A 23,775-nucleotide genomic window follows, 5' to 3' on the forward strand; every position below is an offset into this window, starting at 1 on the left:
CTTCTCCCTCCAGTTATATGCAACACAAATTAAAAAAAAAAAAAAAAAACCTTAAGAATTCTTGTCAATCTGCTTCAATTCATAAGATGTTCTGATCTAATATCTACAATGAAGCATGCACATACTCAAGAACTTTTAAAATATACTCTTCAGTATATTCTGAGCTCTGTAAATTTTTTTATCTCTTACATATCGAAATGTTAAGGCCAAACTATAAAGCTTTTCTGGAAGCAATATGAAAGGTATTTAACTTGCCTCTTCCTGATCCAACATTTGTGTCTTCAGTTTCTCTACCAATTGGCTCTGCTGATTAATTTCTTCATCCTAGAATTTTAAAGTATCCAATTAACAAAACAGCTCACAATCTGGTTCTAATTGTTTCCTAATACAAATTGTAAAATTAGGTAAGATAGAACTCAAATGAATCAAATGAGAATCAAAGTCGTTTATTTTTTCTAAAAGATCAGTTTATTATTTTTCTAAAAGATCAGTATATACCAAAATATTTCAAAACCATTTCTTCAAACGCAGCATAGCTTATTTTATCTCTTTTCTTGAGAAAAGGCTGAAATAGCATTTCTTCCAATTATCAACAAATGCAACAAGAAAAAAAACCTGTTTATTAAAAACTACCAATTAAACATTTTAAGTGCTAAAAAAAATTAACATATTTAAAGCTGTAATAACCATACAGTTACTTCAAACTTGCCATCTGTTTGGGGAAGAAAATAATTAAAAATATCAACTTAAAAAAACACGATTATTTTCTTGTTTTTGTTCTTGCCTTTCTTTTTTCACTTCATCATCTGGTATTTTTCACACTAATGACCTTAATGATACAAACAAAGCAGGAACATATTTCCATACTATTCTGTTCCCCCAGTCTAAACTCTTATCTGGTTGTTGTTGTTAGGTGTCGTTGAGTCAGTTCCGATTCACAGCGACCCTATGTACAACAGAATGAAACACTTCCTGGTCCTGCGCCATCCTCACAATCGGTGCTATCTCTTATCTAGTCATCTTTTATTAGGGTCCTTCAGATTCCTGCTTCTAACAGGTCATTTCATCTTGGCTCTCCAATGACTGAATGTCAAACTTCTTTAAAACAAACAAAAATGTCTCATACACAGTTTCCACACAGAAGTAAATGTGATCAAATTATAATTTTATATTTTCTAATACACCAATTTTTAAAAGTTAACAGAAATCAAGGAAGATTTATACATATCAAGGACCTACAAAGCTGAATTAGAAAAAAAAAAAGTCAGTAATATTCTAAAACAAAATAGAACATGAGTAATACCTACTTTGTCATCAAGTTGTTTGTACAATTTAGCAATTTCTTCTTCACACTTTCTTCTTTCACCATCAGTAAAGTTTCCAGTAACTCCAATTGTTGCTGCTGGTTTATCACTGGTAATAGTAATATCCTTATCCACTGTGAAAGCTTCCAAGTTGGCTTTCTCTTTGTCAAACTGTTCATCAATAGGCACTGTCTCCCCTAAATGAAGAGAACAGAACGTTTAACAGAAATCATCGTGTCTAAAACTAACTGCATTTTTATTCCACCTCAGCACCTCTTACCAGCTCTTCTATCCGCCCAGTTTCTAAGACTTAAAAACATGGAATTACCCTTGATCCTCGCCATCTTGTAATTCCAGTCAACCAATTCTGTCCTTTTTATCACTTCTGTCCTAACCTTAAGCACCCTGCTACCTCATGGCCTCTATAGCTTCCAAGTTGGCCTCTGCACCTTCATATTTATTATCTTAAGTCATATCGGAATTTAACATAAAAAATTTTATTCATTTTTATTTGATGATCCTTAAAAGGGAAAATAGACAGGCTTACTTATTTTCATTTATATCCACACACCAGAATCTCAAATTTATAAAACTGCTCTAAATCTGTATTCAGTAAACTTAAAAAAACAAAATTACCATTACGCCACCGGTTGAGTTCGTTTTCAAGCCACTGAATGGTATTCCGCAGGGTCTTATTTTTTTCTTTTTCTTTTTCATACTTCTTTTTCCATTGTTCTGCAGTTAACTCTACATTGACACAAACTGTGTTCTTAATTGTTTTGGCCCTAAGAGAATTGGAAAAAGAGAAAAAAAAAAGTATGTGACTGAAAACAATTATTTTCAATTGACATCTAGGTATATCTCTAAGTAATATACATATATATAAGTAACTTAACTCTTCTTGTTCAGTTATTTCTTAGACTAAATACCAAAAGCTATATAATCAGTATAGTGTTCACTCACAACCCAACTAAATTTGGGTGAGCCCAAACTTCTATGCATGGTTTAAAAAAAAATCGACAACTCAATGAGGGTAAAAAACAAGGACCAATACTTTCCCAATTCATTTGTAAGGCTGAATTAAGAAATTACTGTTGAAGGTCAACGATACAGTCATTGTTATTGCTTTTTCTAGGCTAACCATCTCATATTATTTGAACCTATCATAATACATCAACAGGTTTAACACAGGATTTGTATTTGTTAGGCTTTTACTTTACTTTCTGATTCAAAGCTTATTTTCTTTACTGATGAATTAAAGCTTCTCCCATAAATTTGACTAAACTAACATTTGACTTTAATGTGTACTAGACATAATTCAAATCCAAGCAACCTAAAATTGAACCTTGCTTGTATTAACTGTTTCTTAGTTAAAAAGGAGTATGTTTAGCACACTCATAATATTCGCTAATTTGAATAAAAACCAAAACCAAACCCATTGCCATCGAGTCAATTCTGACTCATAATAACTCTATATAGGACAGAGTAGAACTGCCCCATAGTGGTCAGTGGATTTGAACTGCTGACTATCATATAATATTGAATTGTATCTATTTGACATTTTCTTAAACTTAATAAATTAAAAGGCCCGCCCACATTTAGGCTTTGTATTTTTTGAACAACAAACCTTTGACCAAATAGGAGTGTAGATTTTGTTTCAGATTCATTGTATGATGATGGAGAGCAGCAAATTACAATAGTGGTTCTACAGTTGCCACCTAATGAATCTTGAAGGATTCTTGTCATTTTACTATCTCGGTATGGAACATATGTCTACATTCAAAAAAGAAAACAAAGAAGACTAATGGGTTTCTATATAGTTCAATGTTATTTAAATATGCTACTTTAAATACATGACAAAGTGAATATAAATTATTTCATCTGCTTGCTTTTAAAATCTAGCATATGCATACTATAAAAAAACCCACTGCCATCAAGTCAATTCTGACTCACAGTAGCCCTGCAGGACAGAGCAGAATGGCCCCACAAGGTTTCCAAGGCTGCAGATCTTTACGAAGGGAGACTACCACATCTTTCTCCCACAGACCGGCTGTTGGGTTCGAACTGCTGACCTTTTGGTTAGCGGCCAAGGGCTTAACCACTGCGCAACCAGGGCTCGTTATACCTACTATACTAATACTATAAACTTACACATACTGATTCAAACACAATAAATCTTTCTCACTTTCACACATACACCCACCCATATATATAAACATCAATATTTAAATAATTCCACACAAAAGCACAACAGGGAAAGAGAAGACGTGCATACTCACATTACCCTCAGCCAAAGCAGAAATGACATTTCCAAGAGCAGAAAGTGACTTATTGATATTCTTAGCTTCATCCAGCACGGCGCCTTCTGCTCCAGTTTTACTAACCTATACATAAGGTTCCAAAATAATGAAACAAAATTACGAGTGTAAAATATTTCCTTTGTATTTTCTAGAAGTTCAGCGTTCAATGAACAGCAAAAATCCTTAACCAAACCAAACCATGAATTGCTTCATAATGATATATATCCATGCCATTTCTTAGAATTCACAAGATTTAGAGATAGGCTTTGAAAGATATTTGTAAGACTTTTGAGTAGAAGAGGTTTATCATTCTAATCAGAAGAAACAGCATTAGCAAAACAGTGAAAATGGCCAAGAATTTGAAATTATTTTGATATGAACTAGAATCAGATTGTACAAGACTATAATAATGAAATACTCATCGCGGGAAAAGAAGTATAACCAAACCAGAAAGGACGAGTGGAAAGTTACTGGTTTTAATAGGTAACCTACTGTCAGTATGAATAAAATAGTTAACCAAAAATCAGGAAAAGGATACCTAATAAAAGTCTTAACAATGGACACATATCGAATGTCTCAATACAAACAAGTCAGAGAACCTATAGTTGAACTAGACTACAGTCCAAATGACAGTCATTTGGAACTGATTATTCTGCCTAAAGCACTGTCATCGATGGTTTTAACTCTCATAAATATTACCAAAACCAATTTGATAAAGTTTTTCAAGATGCAACAATGAATACTGTGTAAGTATAAATTTAAGCTAAAGTTCATGGAAATGCTTAGATATCTACCAAAAATATATATATAAAGATTTTACCTTTTCACTACCAGCTAAATCAACCAGATAAAGTTTTCCACTCAGTTTTTGTTCCGTTTGCGTGTTTTCTTGTTTTACATTAATAAGAAATATACTGTGACTCCTAGAGCTATGTTCATTCATATCTGCAATAAATTACATAAACAACTATAAACAAACATGGCTGAGAGACTGACTTGATCTGTAAACTTTCACTTAAAGCACAATTGAAAAAAAAAAGAAAATCAATGTAAAAACTCTGAAATCTAAAACAAACAAACAAACATGGTTTTCCGTTACTAATAATCTCTCTAAGGCATTATTTTACAACTAATCAACTGGATAAAAGATACTTTAAGGGTGTTTTGTACCCTAGCCAGTGTTAATAAATATTCTAACTTACTTGTAACTGCTACATGTCTGTTGGATTTTCCTTCATCTATGGTATCCATAACTTCATCTGGGCTACATACAAAACGCTCCGTGCACCCCTGTAAAATAATTTTTTTAAAGTATGTCAACATCCTTTAAAAAAATTATTAGAGTTTGTCAAAACATATTCTGTATTATAAATACCTTTACGTAGGGAACTCGGTTCTTGTCTTCATGAACCGAAAGGTTGGTCTTTGAAACTGGAAAAAAAAAAATCCTCTTTAATCTTAGCAACATTCACAAACTCTAACACTACCTGTGATACAGCTAATTCTATTGATTGTTTCCTTTCCCAAGCAGCCTAAAGACAATATGTGAACTTTAAAGAAATATGAAAACATTACTATTAAAGTTAAGATCCTGTGGAAATAATAGATTCATACAGAAACCAATGTAGCAATGCAGAATTTTAGGTCTAGCCCAACCTCTACCACCCCCATTTTTAATAAGACTTTAAGCCAGAGTGGTTCATCAGTGGTTTGCCAAAGAACAAATATCTAATTGACAACTGAGAGAAGACTAGAACTTAAGACTCAGGTTCTCTTAACTTCCAGCCTAATGATCTTATTACTACTTAAGAAGTACCCATACATATCTGCTTTAATCAGGTTATTCTGTATGTCAAAAGACATTCAACTAAAACTTTAAAATAAGATTTTTTAAATGTCCTATACACTTACTTCCCAAATATCAACATGGTTAGGTTCCAGAGACCAGGTCACTATGTGAAAATCGGGGGTATGTGAAAATCAGAGTATGACCACATCAGATCATAAAACAGAGGATGGCAACATCATTACATAACTGCCAAATTACTTCATTACGTAACTGCCAAACCAGAGAATCATGGCCCAGCTAGGCTGACACAGAACCTTAACCATCACAGCCAGCATTACTCTCACCTGGGTGTTTGTTACTGCCAGACGTACGTCGTTAATGTGCAAAACAACTGGATAGGAGACTTTTTACCACAGTAATTAAGTCAGTTTCATGTAGTATATGAAATCGTCTCAAATCTACCACTAAAAAAGCGACAGGTACTATTTAAAGATGATCGAAGACAAAGAAGTTAACATACCATCTAGTAGGTCCCTTATCTTATCCAAATATATTTCAAAGTATGAAACCTAAATGGTGAAGAAATAAAAAAAGAACAAATATCAACTTAAAAAAATTACGCGATGATTTATTCACTTAATCATTAGATAGTTACTGAAATCTGAGTGCCAGGCTTTGTCCAGACAAGGGAGACATAGCTCGCCTTCTTATGGGAACACATAAATTAGCTAAATTGTTTAAATAACTGCAATTAAAAGTGATTTCCTTTCCACCATCTGAAATGAATCAGAATATTGAGTAGTCGGAACCTGTGATTTCAGTAGTAAAATTAATTCCCTTATTTTATAGACAAGGAAGCTAAGGACACTAGAAACTAAGGTAATTTGTTTAAAGTTATGTAACAGCAAATCAAGTTTACTAGCCCCAATGATCTTTCAACTATACTTTTCCATAAAAATAACACCTTTCCCCCACAGACTTTACCTTAATATGAAATTCCAAATTTTCATCCATGGAGTAAATATAATTAAAGATATCTTGCACTATTCTTGGAATAATTCCCATGCCTTCTGGATCATGAAGTTTACCCTAAACAGAAGGCAAAACCAGACTTCTTAAACTATGAAGTATAAAGTGAAAACTAAAACCTTCAATCTACAGTTTACAGTCAATAAAGGCTAGGAATTGTAATTGTTAATTCTGGTGGAAGTGGCTCTACAAATCCTTTAAAAAAAAAAACCATTATGTACATTAGTAAGTTACACATAATAATGCAGGTTAACCATACAAGGCTTGTCTAATAGATCTTAGCTTTTTATTTAATCATTAAATTATCTACACTCGTAAATAAACATATTCTAGGAAAAGGTTTGTTTCATTCCATATCAATCTGTGTTTTCCCTTCTACTTGAAGTCAAATACAAACAGATGCTAGGAATGTCCCTGTTGTTCCCAACTTTATGAACATTAGTATGAATAAGAACTCACTGCTTTATACAGCATGCTCAGATAGATGATAAAAGCAGATATTCTGTAACAGCGGCAAAAGATAACAGGTTGCTTTCTAGAAGCAAAGCTACAGCAGGTAGCTTAAAATTTATATTTTTATTATAATTTATTAATAGCAGCACCAATAATTGTGGCAACATTCTTATTAAAGACTGGCAGGTATGGGGGGGGACAAGAGGAGCAAAGAGTAATCATTCTGAATGTAAGTATTAAAAATTTTCTATAGTACAGGGTGAGAGGAAATCTGTTTGGTACAATCCAAAAATTTACCAGAAGAAAAAATTAATTTTGTACACAGCTAACAAGAGATACCAAAATGTTCATTCTTTTCTGGTTATGCTATCTGATAAAACAAACAAACAAAACCCACTGCTGTCAAGTTGATTCCAACTAGTAGCAGCCCTATAAGACAGAGTAGACTTGCCCCATAGGGTTTCCTAGGCTATAATCTTTATGGAAGCGGACTGCCACATCTTTCTCTCACGGAGTGGCTGGTGGGTTCAAACTGCCAAACTTTCTATTAGCAGCTGAGGGCTTCACCGCTGCACCACCAACAAAGCTGTGTATAATTTCAAACACAAGCATCCCTCACTATTCAAACTCAGGAAGTGGTTACATTCCAGCAATGATGTTCATATCAGAAGATGCAATCAAGAGCAAATAAAGATGTTTAATGGTAATATAATCCCACAAATAATGAATGCATTGTCTATACTACAAACTAGACTCAGTTACAGACTATAAAATTTACCTCCATTGTGTGTGTCTTCCCAGAGGATGTCTGTCCATATGCAAATATTGTTCCATTGTATCCCTCAAGTACATCTATGAGAAAATAGATTTTATACTCTTATTTTAAATACTCAAGGGATTTTTTCCGAAGCAAGATTTATAAGAAATTACTTAAGGATGTTATTAGAAAAATGTAACATGTTTACCCTTAGTGATATAGAAAATCTCCTAAAAAAATCATACACACATAACCTTATTCCTTAGCCATGCATGAAAAAAATTATTTGTGGCAAGAATGGTGAGACAGATTCAGATTTTCTTTATTATTTATATGAAAGACTCCATCAAAGTTTAGTACATAAAAGATTTACAAGACATTAAAGGAAATAAATAGGAATATATTTAATAGCAATTTTCTTAGTAATGATTCATCTAGGCAATTACTTTCTCTCAGGCCCAGATTAGTTTCTGTGGTCAAATGGAAAACAAATTTTAAATTATGTTGCTTATAATTATCTCATATGTCAGTGTATACATCTGCATTCCAAGTTCTACGTGACCTAATAAATGCTTTGCCAATTTACATACAGATATGAATTATTTTTCAGCAACAGGACTGATTGGTAGTTAATTGGTGGTTAAACCTCACAAAACTGTACCTTCCTCCTTATTCCATCCATCAAGTACAACAAACCCAGTCCTTCCTCAAATATCGGAAAGTTCTTATGAAATTAAAAACATTTCTAGTCCTTTGTGTACCTCAAGCAGTAAGAGAAATGTGACGGAACAAGAAGGTGATCCACTTGATTTCCAGTTTTCAGGGATTTTGTTTGGTCTGTTTTTGGTAACAAGAAAGGCCCTATGAAATTACATTCTAGACGACGCCTAAGGTAAAAAGAGAAGCCTCTCTTGGAAACAGCAGATGGTAACAGTGGAAAGTAAGGTTGTAAGCAAGCCAATACTTCTTTTTTTACTGATTATTTTTTTAAAAGGGAGAAAAAAAAAGAATGATCCCAACACCAAGCACACTAACTAGGTAAGAGTTTTCCAAAAAAAAACATTAAAGAGAAAAGGCAGCATCAGTACTTACTTCCCTGGGAAGATTTTTAAGAGAACCCAAACATTCGAAACTTTCGTTCAACATATCTTTTACTTTTTAAAAAGGAATGTGAAACAACTTCATGAATCACTTTTGAAAATAATGAGCCTGTAGCACTCCATCGGCAATTCTGAATAAATCACCTGGTTAAAAAAAAAGCACTAAACCCCTTCCAATTACCTGCTTTACCATTTATCTTTCTCAATATTTATGCTACCCCTCTGCTTACAATCTTCTAATCACTCACATAAAACTCAAGCATAAAATCCAAATTTTTAATAGAGGTGATAGCTGTACCACACAATGAACATAATTAATATCATTGAATTGTACATGTAAAAAATGTTGAAATGGCAAATGTTTTGTTATATACATTTTTACCACAATAAAAAATAAAAATTCAATTTTTTTGTTAGGCCTATAAAGGGTCTAATCATGGTATGATTCAATTACCTACCAACTAACATAATAGGTGCTCAATAAATAGCTGCAGACCAATGAATAAATGACTTTCCCAAGATCACATTAGTAGTGTATTTATCTATGATACAGTCCACCTGTGCTATGAGAAACTATAATTGTATATATGGACTCCTAGGAAAATAAATCTACATAACACATTTGAATCTATTATTTGAGACTTTAAGCATAATTTGTAGAATTTTAAATGATAAAAAGAATCTGGAATATTCAACATTCAAATATCTCCTAAGTACCCACTATGATCTAGGCTCTACTCTGATGCAGGGGATACAACAACTACAGGTGATTTTGAGGTAAGTCAAGTATTATTATAGCAACAGCATTTTTCTCAATTAGGAACATAATCACTTCACTTTCAAATTCACTCCTGGCTTGCTTTCTATAGTGATTTATTCTCCAATATTTAATGATAAAATTTTTTTTAATACAGAAAAGTTGCATGAATTTTACAGTGAACACTTGTTTAACTATCACGTAGATTCCACCATTAACATTTTATCACTTTACTGTTTGCTTTAATCATGCTATCTATATACCTTTTATCCATCCATCTCATTTTTAAGTAATGTAGTATTTCAAAGTAAACTGCAGACATCAGTACACTTCCCTCTAAGGAATTCAGCATGCATATCATTAATTAGAATTTGTTTAGTTTTTTTTATTAGAATTTATTCAGTTTTTTTTTTTCTTCTGAGGTAAAACTGTCATACAATGAAATGCACATAATTTACATGTAGATTTTTAAAAAATACAAATGATACTAACCTGTTCGAAAATTCTAGAGAGCATGCATCTATAACCAGATAAAATCAGGCACTCTTTGACCTGGCTCTCATTTACTTTTTTAGTTCCATTTCCCACCATCCTTCCCCTCATAGTCCGTATTTCATCAGGTGGAACCATATGAAATTGCTGTTTTTGTTGGTGAAAATGGTCAAATTAGACAATTTCATATAGTTCAACCTAAAAGTCATACCATAATATATGTTCCCCATACATGCAATGCACTTTTCTCATATGGGCATGCCTTGGCCCATATGTGCCATCCCTCTGCCTGGCAGGCACTCCTCCCTTCTCCTTCCTACTATCTGTGCATCCTTTAAGACTAGCTCAGCCTTTATGTCTTCCTCTATAACTTGACCCCCAAATAAATCTACGTTAAGAGTCCCACCCTATGTGTTCATACAGCATCTGCATTTAATCCTAACAGTTATCACTGTGTATTAAAACTGTCAGTTTACTTTGTCTGCCTTCCTTACTAGCCTGTGAACTCCTAAAGGACCTTCTGGGACACCATCAAGTGGATCAACACTTGCATGACAGGAGTCCGAAAAAGAAAAGAAAGTGTGTCAGAAAGAATATTTGAAGAAATAATGGCCAAAAACTTCCCAAATTTGACAAAAGACATGAACCTACACATCCAAGAAGCTCAATGAAAGAACTCCAATTAGGATAAATCCAAAGAGGTCCACGTTATAATCAAACTGTTAAAAACCAAAGATAAACAGAGAAGCCTGAAAGCAGCAAGAGAAGCAAATCGTCACATACAAGGGATCCTCAATAAGCTGTCAATTTCTCTCTCAGAAACCATAGCGGCCAGGAAGCAGTGAGATGACATATTTAAAGTGCTGAAAAAAAGAACCGTTGGCCAAAAATTCTCTATCTGGCAAAACTGTCCTTCAAGAACTGAGGGTGAAATTAAAACATTCCCAGATAAACGAAAGCTGAGGGAGTTCATTATAACACCTGCCCTACAAGAAATGCTAAAGGAAATCCTCATTAAAATGAAAAGACACTAGATAGTAACTCAAATCTGCATAAAGAAATAGATCTCCAGTAAACGTTAATTCCACGAGTAAATATAAAGGCTAGTTTTACTGTACTTCTGGTTTGTAACTCTACTTGTTATGTCCTACATGACTTAAAAGACAAATGCATAAAAAATAATTATAAATTTATGTTGTTAGGAACACTATATAAAGATGTACTTTGTGACAACAGTGACAAAAGGAGTGGTACAGTAACAGAGTTTCATCTGTTCCTGGAGTTAAGCTGGTATCAATTTTAACTAGGTTGTGTAAATTTAGGATGTTAAATATAATCCCCATGGTAGCCACAAAGAACATATCTAAAAGATTAAACGCATAGAGACAAAAGTTAATCAGTGGTCACCAGAGGCTGATAAAAAAAAAAGGAGAAATGGGAAGCTGCTACTTAAGGAGCACCGAGTTTGTCTGGGGTGATGAAAAGCTTTTAGAAGTAGTGGTGATGGTGGCACAACATGGTGAATGTAATTAATGTCACTGAATTGTACACTTAAAGGTGGTTAAAACAGAAAATTTTTTGTTATATATATTTTACCACAGTAGAATTATATATATTTTTAAAATCCAATTTAATCTTAGACTATAATAAAGACAAAAATATGTCATAATCAAAGAGTATAATTTGAAGCTACAACCTAAGACGATACTGCCTGCTCCTCTTTGCTGCAGTCATTTACAGAATCCAAGCTAACACTTCCTAAATTTATGAAGATTTTACCATTGTCTCTTGACAATATCATCCCTGCTATAATTTTTGGTGACTTCGATGTCCATAAAGTAGACGACTCCACTGAAACTCCCTGGCCTCTCAACCCCTGACTTCATTTTCTCCATGATCTCGTCCATCACTCCCTTAGGCACCAACTCCCGCGGCATACCCAGACCTTTTCATCACTAACCGCACTGCCTCTGTATCTCAATTTCAAGTATCCACCTCCTATTACTTTTTCTAGTATCTTGATTCCAACAAACCTTTGACCCCACTGAGACCTATAATCGACTAATCCTACCACCATTTCCTTGAATTTCCTCTCCCATCCTCACTCTCTGTGATGACTCTGCTTCCTATATCATAAACAAAAATGGAATTAAGAATGGAATTAACAAAGAGAACATCTATATAACTACTTGTATCCATAATTCTGCTGTTATCTCCTACTATGCGGAACTGTCTGTGATCATAATAATCCCAATTTCGCCACTTTTATACTGAATCTCAGCTCCTCTCCCCTGGTGAATGCTATAAGACAGATTTTGTCTCCATCTAAGAAGCACTTTTTAACAAATACAGCTGTCAAAAAAATGGGATATATTATATCATAAAGTAGTAGCTATTAAACTGTAAGATTCTTTAGATAAAAGGGATTTCTGTAGCAACTAGAAACACAGATAATCACTTAGACCCTCACACCTCCTAAGGTTCTATAGTTTTAAAAACCATAAAACTGAAAACGCCCTTAAGTATATGCACTAGTACTAACTGGAATGCACAGACTTTTCTCATCTGTGGTAACCCCTGTTAAATTCTTCAGGAGTTTCTCTCAACTACACAATAAGTCTTTGGGGAAGAAATAAAAATGGAATAGAAAAATGGTAAAGATTGCCAATTTCCATCTGGGGTCTTCAGGGCTAGCAAGTTGCCATCTAAGATGCACCAACTGGTCTCAACTCACCTGGAGCAAAGTAGAGTGAAGAATACCAAAGACATAAGGAAAAGATGACCCCAAGAGATAGAAAGGGCCAAAAAACCAGAGACTACATCAGATTAAGACCAGAAGAACTAGATGGTGCCCAGCTATCACCGATGACTGCCCTGAAAGGGAACACAGTAGTGAATCCCCAGTGGAGCGGGACAACAATGGGATGGAGATCTCAAACTCTTGTAAATAGACTTAATGGTCTGATGAGACCAGAGGGACCCCCGGGGGTCATGGTCCCCAGACCCTCTGTTAGCCCAAGACTGGAACCATTCCCAAAGACAATTCTTCAGGCAGGGGTTAGACTGGACTATAAGACAGAAAACGATACTGGTCAGGAGTGAGCTTCTTGGCTCAAGTAGACACATGAGGCTATGTGGGCAGCTCTTGTTTGCAGCGAGATTGGAAGCCGGGGGAGGGGGGAAAGGAGCTGGTTGAATGGACACAGGGAATACAGGGTGGAGAAGAAAAGTATGCTGTCTTATTAGGTGAAAAGCAGCTAGAACATAGCAAGGCATGTGTAAGTTTTTGTATGAGAGACTGGCTTGATCTGTAAACTTTCACTTAAAGCACACACACACACGCAAAAAAATCCACCAATTTCTGCTTCCTTTTAGAAAGTCACCTAAACTTGCCTAGCTATTTTGTTTTCATTTTCATATTGTTTTATTTCTAAATTGCTTACACAGAAAATCTCCTGAGACTAACAGAATCACATTTTCTAAGAACACGTATACAACATTACAATTCTTCTAATTGTAATACCCTTCACTAGAAGAGCATAAACAAAATTTTACTTATTGCTGGAACAACTCAGTAGCTTTTAAATATATTTACCTTTAACAATCTTCTTTGCACAGTCATTATACACTTGCTCTTGAGATGTGCTTGACTGGAATACCCGATCAAATGCATAAGGCTTGGACTGAAAAACAAAATGAAAGTGTTTGAACTTCACAAATTAAAGGTGAACGGACATTTCTAAGTTCTCTTAGAGACACCATCATTTATTTAACCTTCAAAAGGCTGCCTACTATACATTACTTCACATCACCGAATCTCTGAGTGGAAGGGACCTTAACCCATTGCTGTTGAGTCAATACTGACTCAGAGACCCTAAAAGACAGGGTAGAACTGCCCATAGGGTTTGCAAGACTGTAACTCTTTTACAGTAGCAGACTGCTACATCTTTCTCCCATGGAGCAGCTGGCAGGTTCAAACCACCAGCCTTTATGTTAGCAGCCGAGTGCTTTAACCACTACAATATAAGGGCTCCTAAAAGAGATTTTAGGGGTCACCAAGTACAAATCCACTATAATATAAACTTCATGAAAACAAGAATGTCTGTTTTGCTCTTTGATGTATTTCCAGAGATTAGTACTATGTTAAAAAACCAAACCCACTGCCATCGTCGATTCCAACTCATAGCGACCCTGTAGAGCAAGGCAGAACTGCCTTACAGGGTTTCCAAGGAGTGGCTGGTGGATCTGAACTACCAACCTTTTGGTTAGCAGCCAAACTCTTAACCACTGTGCAACCAGGGCTCCGGCACTATGTTAGACACTCAAATACTGCTGAGTGAATTTTTATTTAATGTGCATCTACTCTGTAGGTATTAACTGTATTTTAAATACCAGTATCTTTTTACAGCAAGGAAACTAGAAACCTGTAAGGTACACAAGTCATTAATGACAATATTCAAAGCTAGAACGCCTATCTCCCAGTCCAGAGTTTCTTATTCTACTCCATTCAGTTTTTCAGTTTACTGCAACAGCTTTTCAAACGTTCATTCATTTAACAAATATTTACTGAATGCCTGTTATGTACCACCTACAATGGTGAACAAGACAGACTTCTCTCTGCTTTACTGAAGTTTAAGTAACAGTGGGGAAGATAAACAAGTAACTAGAATGCCCATTCACACAACACAGTGTTATGAGACCATATAATCAGAAAACCTGAGTCAGGTAGGAGCAGAAGAGTACGTACAAACACTCTCAGGGAAGGTATGTTTAAGCTGAAATTGAGGACTGAAGAATACGTAGTACCTAGTTCACTGTCGGAGTTCCTGGGTGGTGTAAAGGGTTGCTAACCAAAACCCTGGAAGTTCAAGTCCACCCTGATGTTATCAGAAGGAAAACCCCCTCAATTCAAACAGGCAGACAATGATGCAAAAGCAGGTACATTTCTTGATTTGGAACTGTTAGTTGCCGTCGAGTCGATTCCGACTTGTGGCAATCCCAAGTATGCAGAATAAAACAGCTCCATAGGGTTTTCAAGGCTGTGAGTCTTTGAGCTTTTGAAAGCAGATCCCCAGGCCTGTCCTCCCAGGAGCCTGTGGGTAGGTGGGTTAAAAATGGCAACCTTTCAGCCAGTTGTTCCGCACTTAACCGTTTGCGCCACCCAGGGACTCCCACGGATTTGGAAGTGGGAATTCCATTATTATGGCTTCAATTTTCTCTGTGAAGTAGAAGGAAAAGTTATCTACCAAGCAAAAAGGTTACAGGAATACTACACAATAGAGAATGATGATGAACATGCGAAACATCTCACAACATGGATGAAGCATTATGCTGAAATAAGTCAGTCACAAAAGGGCAAATATTATATGAAACCACTATGATAAAAACTCATGAAAAGGTTTACATACAAAACGAAACAATCTTTGATGGTTACAAGGGAGAGGAGGGGTGAGGAGAGAAAAACACTAAATGGACAATAGGTAAGTAGTAACTTTGGTGAAGCGTAAGGCAGTACACAATACTGGGAAAGCCAGAACGACTTGTCCAAGGCAAGGTCATGCAAACTCCATGGACACATCCAAACTCCCTGAGAGACCAAATTACTGGGCTGAGGACTGGGGACCATGGTCTTGGCATAACACAGTTTATTAAAAAAATGTTCTACATTCTACTTTGGTGAGTAGCATCTGGGGTCTTAAAAGCTTGTGAGTGGCCACCTAAGATATATCACTGGTCTCACCCCTTCAGGAGTAAGGGAGAATGAAGAAAACTAAAGACACAAGGGAAAGGTTAGTCCAAAGGACTAATGGACCATAACTACCACGGCCTCCAGCAGACTGCATCCAGCACAACTAGATGGTGCACAGCTACCACCAACTGCTTACAGTGATCACAATAGAGGGGGTACCAGACAGAGCTGGAGAAAAACGTAGACTAAAATTCCAACTCACACAAGAAGACCAGACTTACTGGCCTGATAGAGACTGGAGAAACCCCAAGAATATGGCCCCCAAACACCCTTTTAGCTCAATAACGAAGTCACTCCTGAGGTTCACCCTTCAGCCAAAGATTAGACAGGTCCATAAAACAAAATGAGACTATAAGGGCACACCAGCCCAGGGGCAAGGACTAGAAGGCAGAAGGGGACAGGGAAGCTGGTAATAGGGAACCCAAGGTTGAGACGGGAGTGTTGATGTGTCATGGGGTTATTAACCAATGTTATAAAACAATATGTGTACTGTTTAATGACAAGCTAGTTTGTTCTGTAAACCTTCATCGAAAGTACAATAAAAAAAAAAAAAGAAAAGAAATAAATAAAGTGATCCCCCAACCCCAAAAAGTTACACAGTATTTCAGAGTTTTGGGAGAAAGTATAAAGCAGGCATTTCAAAGAATGCGAGAGCCCAACGAGTAGAATAAGGTAAGTCTGGGAGGCAGTTTTGAGAGCCCAGTTGAGACTAAGTGTCTTTATTTCCTAAGTTACGCGATTTTCTTCAAAATGCTGTTATTTGGATAAAACAAAAGTACAGAGTAGCAACAGGTTTCTGGATATTTGCAATCAAGTGTCTACTTGCTCTCCAGTCTCTTCTAAAGGAAAGGAAGGAACCTGGGCCCTAAAAATGAAATAATCATGACTCCAGAACAAAACCCTTAACATTATAGAAGACTTCTTAGATTTTAGCTGAAAAAGGCCTTCTTTTTTAGCAACTATACCATACAATTCCACTCCCCAAAGCTTAGAATAACAGTAACAATGAAGCAGACACTCTCTAAAGGGCATCAAAAGCCAGCCTCAACTCCCCTTTCCCTTGCCACCTTTCATTAGTTAGACAGGAAAGCCAAACACCCACTTGCATATGGCACAGTGGTTAAGAGCTCAGCTGCTATCCAAAAGGTCAGCAGCTCAAATCTACCATGTGCTCCTTGGAAACCCTATGGGGCAGTTCTTCTCTGTCCTACAGGGTCGCTATGAGTCAGAATCAACTAGATGACAATGAGTTTTAGTTGCTGCATGACCCAGTTCTGGGTCTACTGGGAAGTCTCTGGAAAAGTGTTTTGTTTTTCTGAAAAAAGGGATCATCTTAGCTGAAGCTGCCCCATCTCCTTTCTGAAATCAATGTCTGGATCTACAGCATCCATCTTGCAAACCTGATCAATATGACGGTGAAAAGTCAACAGCCAAAGATGACAGAGTATAACACAGTCAGGGTCCTTGAAGTGGCAGCAGGAAGGGCCAATCTCAGACTTTTTGTTATGTGAGAAAAATAACCTCTGTATTTATTTAAGCCACTATTAGTTGTTTGTTTTCCCTCTGGAGTTGAAAGCACTCCTGACAGATATACTAAGATGACCTCACTTGGGCGTCACTTAATTAAAAATAGGCATCAATGTCTGATTATTCTTTAGCTATGGCACACAAAAAAGTGCCCTTTTGTTACAATGCTCCTAAGATAACAAAATCCAATTCTTCAGGTATGGCTAAAAAAAAAAAAGACTATTGTCTTAATGACTGGAAGAGATATATTCATGGCAACCAATTTTGAAAACAAATAAAAGAACAATCAAAATAACAATCCTAACTCAGTGATAACCCATGTTAGTATTGTTATTTCTTTTTTCTATTCAAATAGAAAATAATTTTCCCTCTTTACCTATTCAGCAGACATTTATTTAGCACCTAAAAGATATCAGATATTGTGCTAGGAGTAGAAAAAAATAAGTAAGACAATTTTAGAAATGATTCTTATTAGTATAGACTGCAAGGTTCAAAGAAAGTAAGTAAGGCTGGGTAGATTCTTACATGCTAAGCTAAGAAGCTACATACTAGGATCTAATATAGATGATCAAGTAATGCTAACTGCATTGAAATGGTGACAGCCTGTGGCCTTAAAGAATCAAAACCTGGTAAAAAGTCAAAAGAGACTGAAGCCAGCCAAAGTAAATATTTAAAAACAAATGTGTAAAAAATGAAGTGAAAGCAAAAATTAAATAAGAATTCTAATTTTGCTTGTAAGGAACAAGTTAATCACTAGAAAACAGGTAAAAGCGTGAAGACAACTACATCTGTTTAAAATAAGTCAAATAAAATCTTATTAAAATACATATTTAAAGATACAAACAAATTAACACTACTGAGTTTCAAGTAATATTTTAATTGTTACAGCAACAAAAAACAAGCGCCACTAAACTATTTTGAAAGATCTGTCAAAAATACCCGATAATAGTAAAGACTGTCTCTCAAAAGTACTTTATGTAGCTGTTTACTCTAGCATCACTAATAACATATGCAAATTACCACTTCAGCCTTATTAAATGAGACTGTAGGCAATGACTGAAAGGTAAGAGCCAAACACAAAACCAATTAAGAAGCTGGGACTAAGTGATTTTTTTTTATAAGTTTACATCATTGTTAAATAAAAAATGAATTCAAAAGCTTAACACAAAATCGTCTTAGATTTAATTTCAAAACTAAATTACAGTTTTATTAAGTAAGACAAATGTTCTGACTGGATCTAGCCATAAAGTTACTGACTACATTGGCTTCCTGAGATGAAGATTTATGAAACATAAAAATTATTATTATTTTGCTTTTATAATTAAGGCATTCTCTCTTAACTAATCATCTTTCAAAAAATTAAACAAAAGAAAACTAAGTATCTGGACATCTATATTTTAAAACTTGGTTCTTAACTGCCTCCATGAACACCTGCCTCCTCCTCTGCCATGAGACCATAAGAACTGGATAGTGCCTGGCAACCATTACCGAACATTTTGATCAAGGATTCCATAGAAGAATCCTGATCAAAAGGACAAAAAGGCAGAACAGAATTTTAAATTTTCATGAACTCCAGACTTCTGGGAACCATGAATTTTGGATGAACCCCTAAAACTATTGCCCTGAGATAATCTTTAAACCTTAAACCAAAAATATCCCCTGAAGTCTTCCTAAAACCAAATAATAGTTTAGTTTAACTAGAAAAATGTCTGCCTTGAGCATTATGCTCTTTAAGAACTATCTGCATGGGACCATGACAATAGCAACTCAATAGATAGGAACAACTCAGAAAAGGAAGGTGAGGATAGCTGCACAACTCGAAGAATGTAATCAATGTCACCAAATGGTAGACGTAGAAACTGAACTGGTGTATGTTTTGTTGTGTATATTTTAAGCAACAACAACAAAGTAAAAAAAAAAAATTTTTTAAATCATCTATATGAGACCAAATATGGTCAACAATTACTCTAAAGCAAAGATGAAACAGCCAGGGGACAGGGAACCCACACTACTGGAGGCGAAACATCCAGAATGGAATTACTAATGAGGATGTTAACACCTTGTGAAAAACGTAACCAATGTTTCTGAACAACCTGTATTGCTAAGTGGGAGCTGAATGTGCTGTATAAACTTTTGCCAAAATAATACTTAAAAGAAGGAAAAAAAAAAAAAAAAAAAAAACCCTGGTTCTTAGCTTTGAATTGTACATTACACCACCTTTATTTCTACGTATCTTTGAAGATACTTAAAATTTCAGATTTCAATTTTACAAACTCCAAGTCACAAGACGGAGTCACGTCTCATTTAAGCATCAGGGGACAAAATCAAACAGGAATAACTTTATTATCTGAACTGCAGCCATACCTTAGATTTCTTATATGAGGCAATTCCTGTTTGAGTCTGCACAGACCAAGCTGAACACCAAATTTGGTTATGAAGGACACCCTTCTGGAAAGGATATGCCTTCCTGTGGGATTTTTCAGATTACATGGGATTATACCATATTAGATTTTCCTTAAACAATGACTGTAGGCTAACATTCCAGTATTTTAAAGGTACATGATAAATAGAGGCACCCTCTCTTCTTTCAATCTTCACTGTTAAGGTAACAGAAGGTTCAAACACCAAATCATCATTCACTTGAAAAGGACAACAGTGTTTTGCTTTAGGCAAGGAACTGGACAAGATGATCTAATTAGCTTAATTCTCTAATTTCAAAGAACAGTCTGTTTTTGGCAGCCTTTGCAGTATTTTTTTTTTACAGTACACCACACAATGAATACTGATTAGCACAGATACTCAATGATGCAAACAAGCATGTTCTACCTTTAGGATGCATAAACAGGTTCAAAAGTAATTTTTTCTACTGACCTCCCCCGCCCTGCCCTGTTTTCAGCAGGCTTACTGAAACTATACAAGGGGTTTCCCTTGTCCTCCCTTTTTTGTGGATAACAAGTTCTCTTATTTTAAAAACCTTTGCTTTAAAAAAAAAAAAAAAAACTGGTGTTACCTATACTATTTTCCTAAAACTGACCAAACTCCCTTTTAAAAGAAAACAGATTCTATTTGTATCATTTAAAGGTTTTTATTAAATAATTTATTTCATTAATGTGTGATATTTACAGCTCTTCACTAAGGACTTAATTACAAATAAATGTGTATAAAAGGCTGCAGAATACACAGAGGAACACTATAAATTACAAGGCTTGCCTGCCATGGGGTTATATTACATTAAAATCACTGATTACATGAGTAAAAGGGAACATTTTTAATGTCACAGTACTGGAAATGGAACTCAGGAAAAAAACAGAATTACTGTAAAACAATTTAGTTTTAAATGCTGCATTGTAGCAACTCCCTCCTAAACTCTTTATTTTGAATCAAAATCAGGACCAGTATTCCCAAGAGATGATTTTACCTAGTGATTTTCTAATTCTACTTCCCCAAGCTGCCCTTATAAATTCCTAACCTCCTTTAGAAAGCAAAATAATTCATTTCGAAATTGTACAAAAATATGAGACCTTGGAGTAAATAATGCACTTACTATGTTCAAAAAATTGGTTCCTAAAAATAATAAACTGAACATGCTACCTTAAATTTTTTAAAGCTACTCAGCTATAATGTATTCTTGCTTATATATACATATTTACACCAGACTAAAATGCCTACCAGTTTACCTAAAAGCCAACTATTCATTACTGATTCACAACTCCTATCCATCATGTCTAATACTGTCATTTAAATCTATTTACATTATTAAGGAAATTTTTAAACAAAAAGATATATTGTAAATTATTCCAAAGGAAAAAAACCTAGAATAAATGTATGCTTCCTGTGGCAATTACTTGTTTTCCTTTAGCTCTCTCCTCATATGTCATATTTGGGCCACATGAGAAGGTTGACTTCTAATCTTAATACATTTTATGAATGCTAACCAAATGCTAGCATTTTAAAAGAATCTTAGTGATACAGATATTGCATAAACACATATGAAATCCGGAGAAATAAGACATCCTTAATACCAATGTGAAAAGAAAATAGCTTTGATGTGTCAACCACTGTTGAAGCTGAGTAATCACCAAAGCTCTGAGAGAAACGAGTAGCCTCATGTTTGCCAACTAACAATCCAGGCTTCCCCTGATTCTAGTAAAATATAATATCCTAAACAAAAAGGATGACTACTTGACCTCCCTATGATGTCATGAGAGCGAGAGTTTTTCTTGGGGACTTGTTAATAAAGAACCAGCCTGACAGTCTTCACGCAGTAGTGGTTGGCAGTTGTTAGTGACCCAACGCCTTGTCTACCAAAATCCTACTGATAGCAATTGGGAGCTACAGCATTAATTTTCTAGAGACAACATTCATTTGGAAATATTTGCACAAAGCCCTAACGAACTTCAGTCCTATCTTATATGTCAATGCTTTCCATCATCAATTCCCATCTCTTATGACCTCTTTGCCCTACTTCTAAATTAAGCTGCCCAAATATGGCAAATTAACATAGCAAACGTTTGTACTGAAATGCAATGCAGAAAGTAATGTAGAAAAAAGTTCTGCCCCACAGCATCACCAAGAAATGTGAATTTAATTTTCAGTCATAGTTCACTGTTTTGTATGCAATGTTACTATTCATTTTTAATTTCCTTGAACTGAGAATGCCATTTTCCGATATTTCGACGCCAGGGGTATAAAGACAGATAAGACATCAACGAATCAACCTCACATTCCGGTTTCCTCGACAATGATCCAAACCAAATCCAAACGCGCTGCTGTGGCGTCGATTCCGACTCATATAGACTACAGGACAGAGTAGAACTGCCCCATCGGGTTTCCTTGGCTGTAAATCTTCACGGAAGCAGACTGCCGTATCTTTCTCCTTCAGAGCGAACAGCGTGTTCGAACCGTCGACCTTTCGGTTAGCAGCTCAGCGCTTAACCAGTGCGCCACCAGCGCTCCTTGACGAGGATCAGCCAACTCTAATTACCATGCTTTATCCTACAAAGGGGCAATATCTCACCATGCCTGGGGTCTTCAAAACCTTTTTTCTTCAAGGTAGTTCTTAATTGCGTAAGTACAAATCTAGCAATAAAATAAGAAATCTACCTCACTGGACAACTTTTTTACAAAAGTTTGCTATTATATTTAATGATATACAAAAAATAACACTGTCTTAGACTATTATCCCATTAAATCCGTTAAGGATGAGGTTCTGGATCTTGCTGGGCACTTATTTCACCCGATCTGGACCTGACCAGCTAAAATATTAAACAAAAATTCATCACTCCGATGTCAAAACTCACTGTTCTTTTTAGTCCTCGACTCGCCGTTTGTAATTATTAACATGAAGTCATCATTCAAAAAGGTGAGTGGGTGAACATTTACGGTTCAGGTACACAATATATATAGTTTGGTAGTTTTTCTTCTCCCGGAGGAGATAGTAGACGGTTTAACATGCAGTTGTAGGTTTCCATAAAACCAAGCATCTTTACTATTTAAGGTACCATTTTTTTTTTAGGGCTAGGGCTGGTCTCACAGTCCGTGAGCTTCTAAATTAACCTTACTTATTTCATGCATGGCAAATTTGGGGGTTGTCCAAAACACCAACAGCATCGGCAACAGTAAATGCACACAAACATAAACACACACAAATATGCACTAAATTTGCTCCCCCGACGATTCCTCCACCGCCCCAGGTGGGGGTGTATCCCAGGCTGAGACGAGGCGCCTCCCGTCGCCGGGCGCCTTAGACCCGGGTGGGGGCGATCCAAGAAAACCCGTGGAGCTGCGCAGCCTCCCTCCCCTGGGTTATCTGAACCGGCAAACCCCGCCCGGGAGGCTTAGGAACACCACTGCTCCCCCAACCCTGCACTCCGCCACTTCGCTGAACTCTAGGCCCAGTCAGGCCCGATGGAGCACGATGCGGGTAAAGGTGGGGGTCACTCACCGCCATCATAACTGTGTCTTCTCCCTGAAACTTGGCGACGTACTTATCGCCGCGGTTCACCTCAGACTCATTGAGAGGTCTGAAGCGACACATCACTTTGATGTTGCACTCGGCCGGGTCCGCCATCTTCCTCGCTGCGGGGCCAGAAGCCGGGAGCCACTCCCCGCCGCTCAGTCTTGAAGGAAGCGTGCACGAGCTGAGGGTCTGGCCGGGAGCGCCAGCGAGCGGGGGTCGCGAGGACGGTGGGAATCAGCAGTTTTCCGCGCAGCGCTTCCCCGGCTAAGGGTGGCCGACAAGCGGAGACTCGAAGTACCGGCGCCGGCAGCCGTCGCCCTGAGGCTCACTTCCGCTCCATCATGGCAGCCATGACGGCGGCGGTACCGGTAAAGTGTCCCGGGGCTCCTTAACTTTTTCCTCGCCGGCCAGGGCCAGCTGCGAGGCTAAGAAGATTCTCGAGGCCAAGGAAGTCGCCCTCTCCTCCCTTCTCGGGAAAGAGCAGACCGGGCTAACAGTCTGGCCGCCCGGCTGTACCCCTGCCCGCTCGCGGGCTGCCGCCCGACCAGTCTCGAAGGCG

General features: G+C 36.6%; 1 protein-coding gene across 2 annotated transcripts in view; it reads right to left on the reverse strand.

Annotated features, from left to right (window-relative positions):
* Window positions 1-23,329, reverse strand: part of KIF5B (kinesin family member 5B) — a 45,334-nt gene extending 22,005 nt beyond the window's left edge. Inside the window, exons 1-13 of one of the 2 annotated variants that reach the window (XM_010590620.3) lie at window positions 23,202-23,329; window positions 13,577-13,664; window positions 7,654-7,727; window positions 6,378-6,482; window positions 5,914-5,962; window positions 4,980-5,035; window positions 4,807-4,894; window positions 4,425-4,549; window positions 3,584-3,688; window positions 2,932-3,077; window positions 1,941-2,089; window positions 1,308-1,501; window positions 256-324 (exon numbers count right to left, since the gene is read on the reverse strand). In XM_010590620.3, coding sequence (XP_010588922.1) covers window positions 256-324; window positions 1,308-1,501; window positions 1,941-2,089; window positions 2,932-3,077; window positions 3,584-3,688; window positions 4,425-4,549; window positions 4,807-4,894; window positions 4,980-5,035; window positions 5,914-5,962; window positions 6,378-6,482; window positions 7,654-7,727; window positions 13,577-13,664; window positions 23,202-23,327 — 1,374 coding nt within the window. In that variant the 5' untranslated portion in view covers window positions 23,328-23,329. Of the gene's footprint in view, window positions 1-255; window positions 325-1,307; window positions 1,502-1,940; window positions 2,090-2,931; window positions 3,078-3,583; window positions 3,689-4,424; window positions 4,550-4,806; window positions 4,895-4,979; window positions 5,036-5,913; window positions 5,963-6,377; window positions 6,483-7,653; window positions 7,728-13,576; window positions 13,665-14,787; window positions 16,229-23,201 lie in introns of those variants that run through there. The other variant, XM_064285055.1, reaches the window with a different exon arrangement.
* Window positions 23,330-23,775: the final 446 nt, after the last annotated feature.

This window comes from Loxodonta africana, chromosome 4, assembly GCF_030014295.1.
Source record: "Loxodonta africana isolate mLoxAfr1 chromosome 4, mLoxAfr1.hap2, whole genome shotgun sequence".
NCBI classification, from domain to species: domain Eukaryota; kingdom Metazoa; phylum Chordata; class Mammalia; order Proboscidea; family Elephantidae; genus Loxodonta; species Loxodonta africana.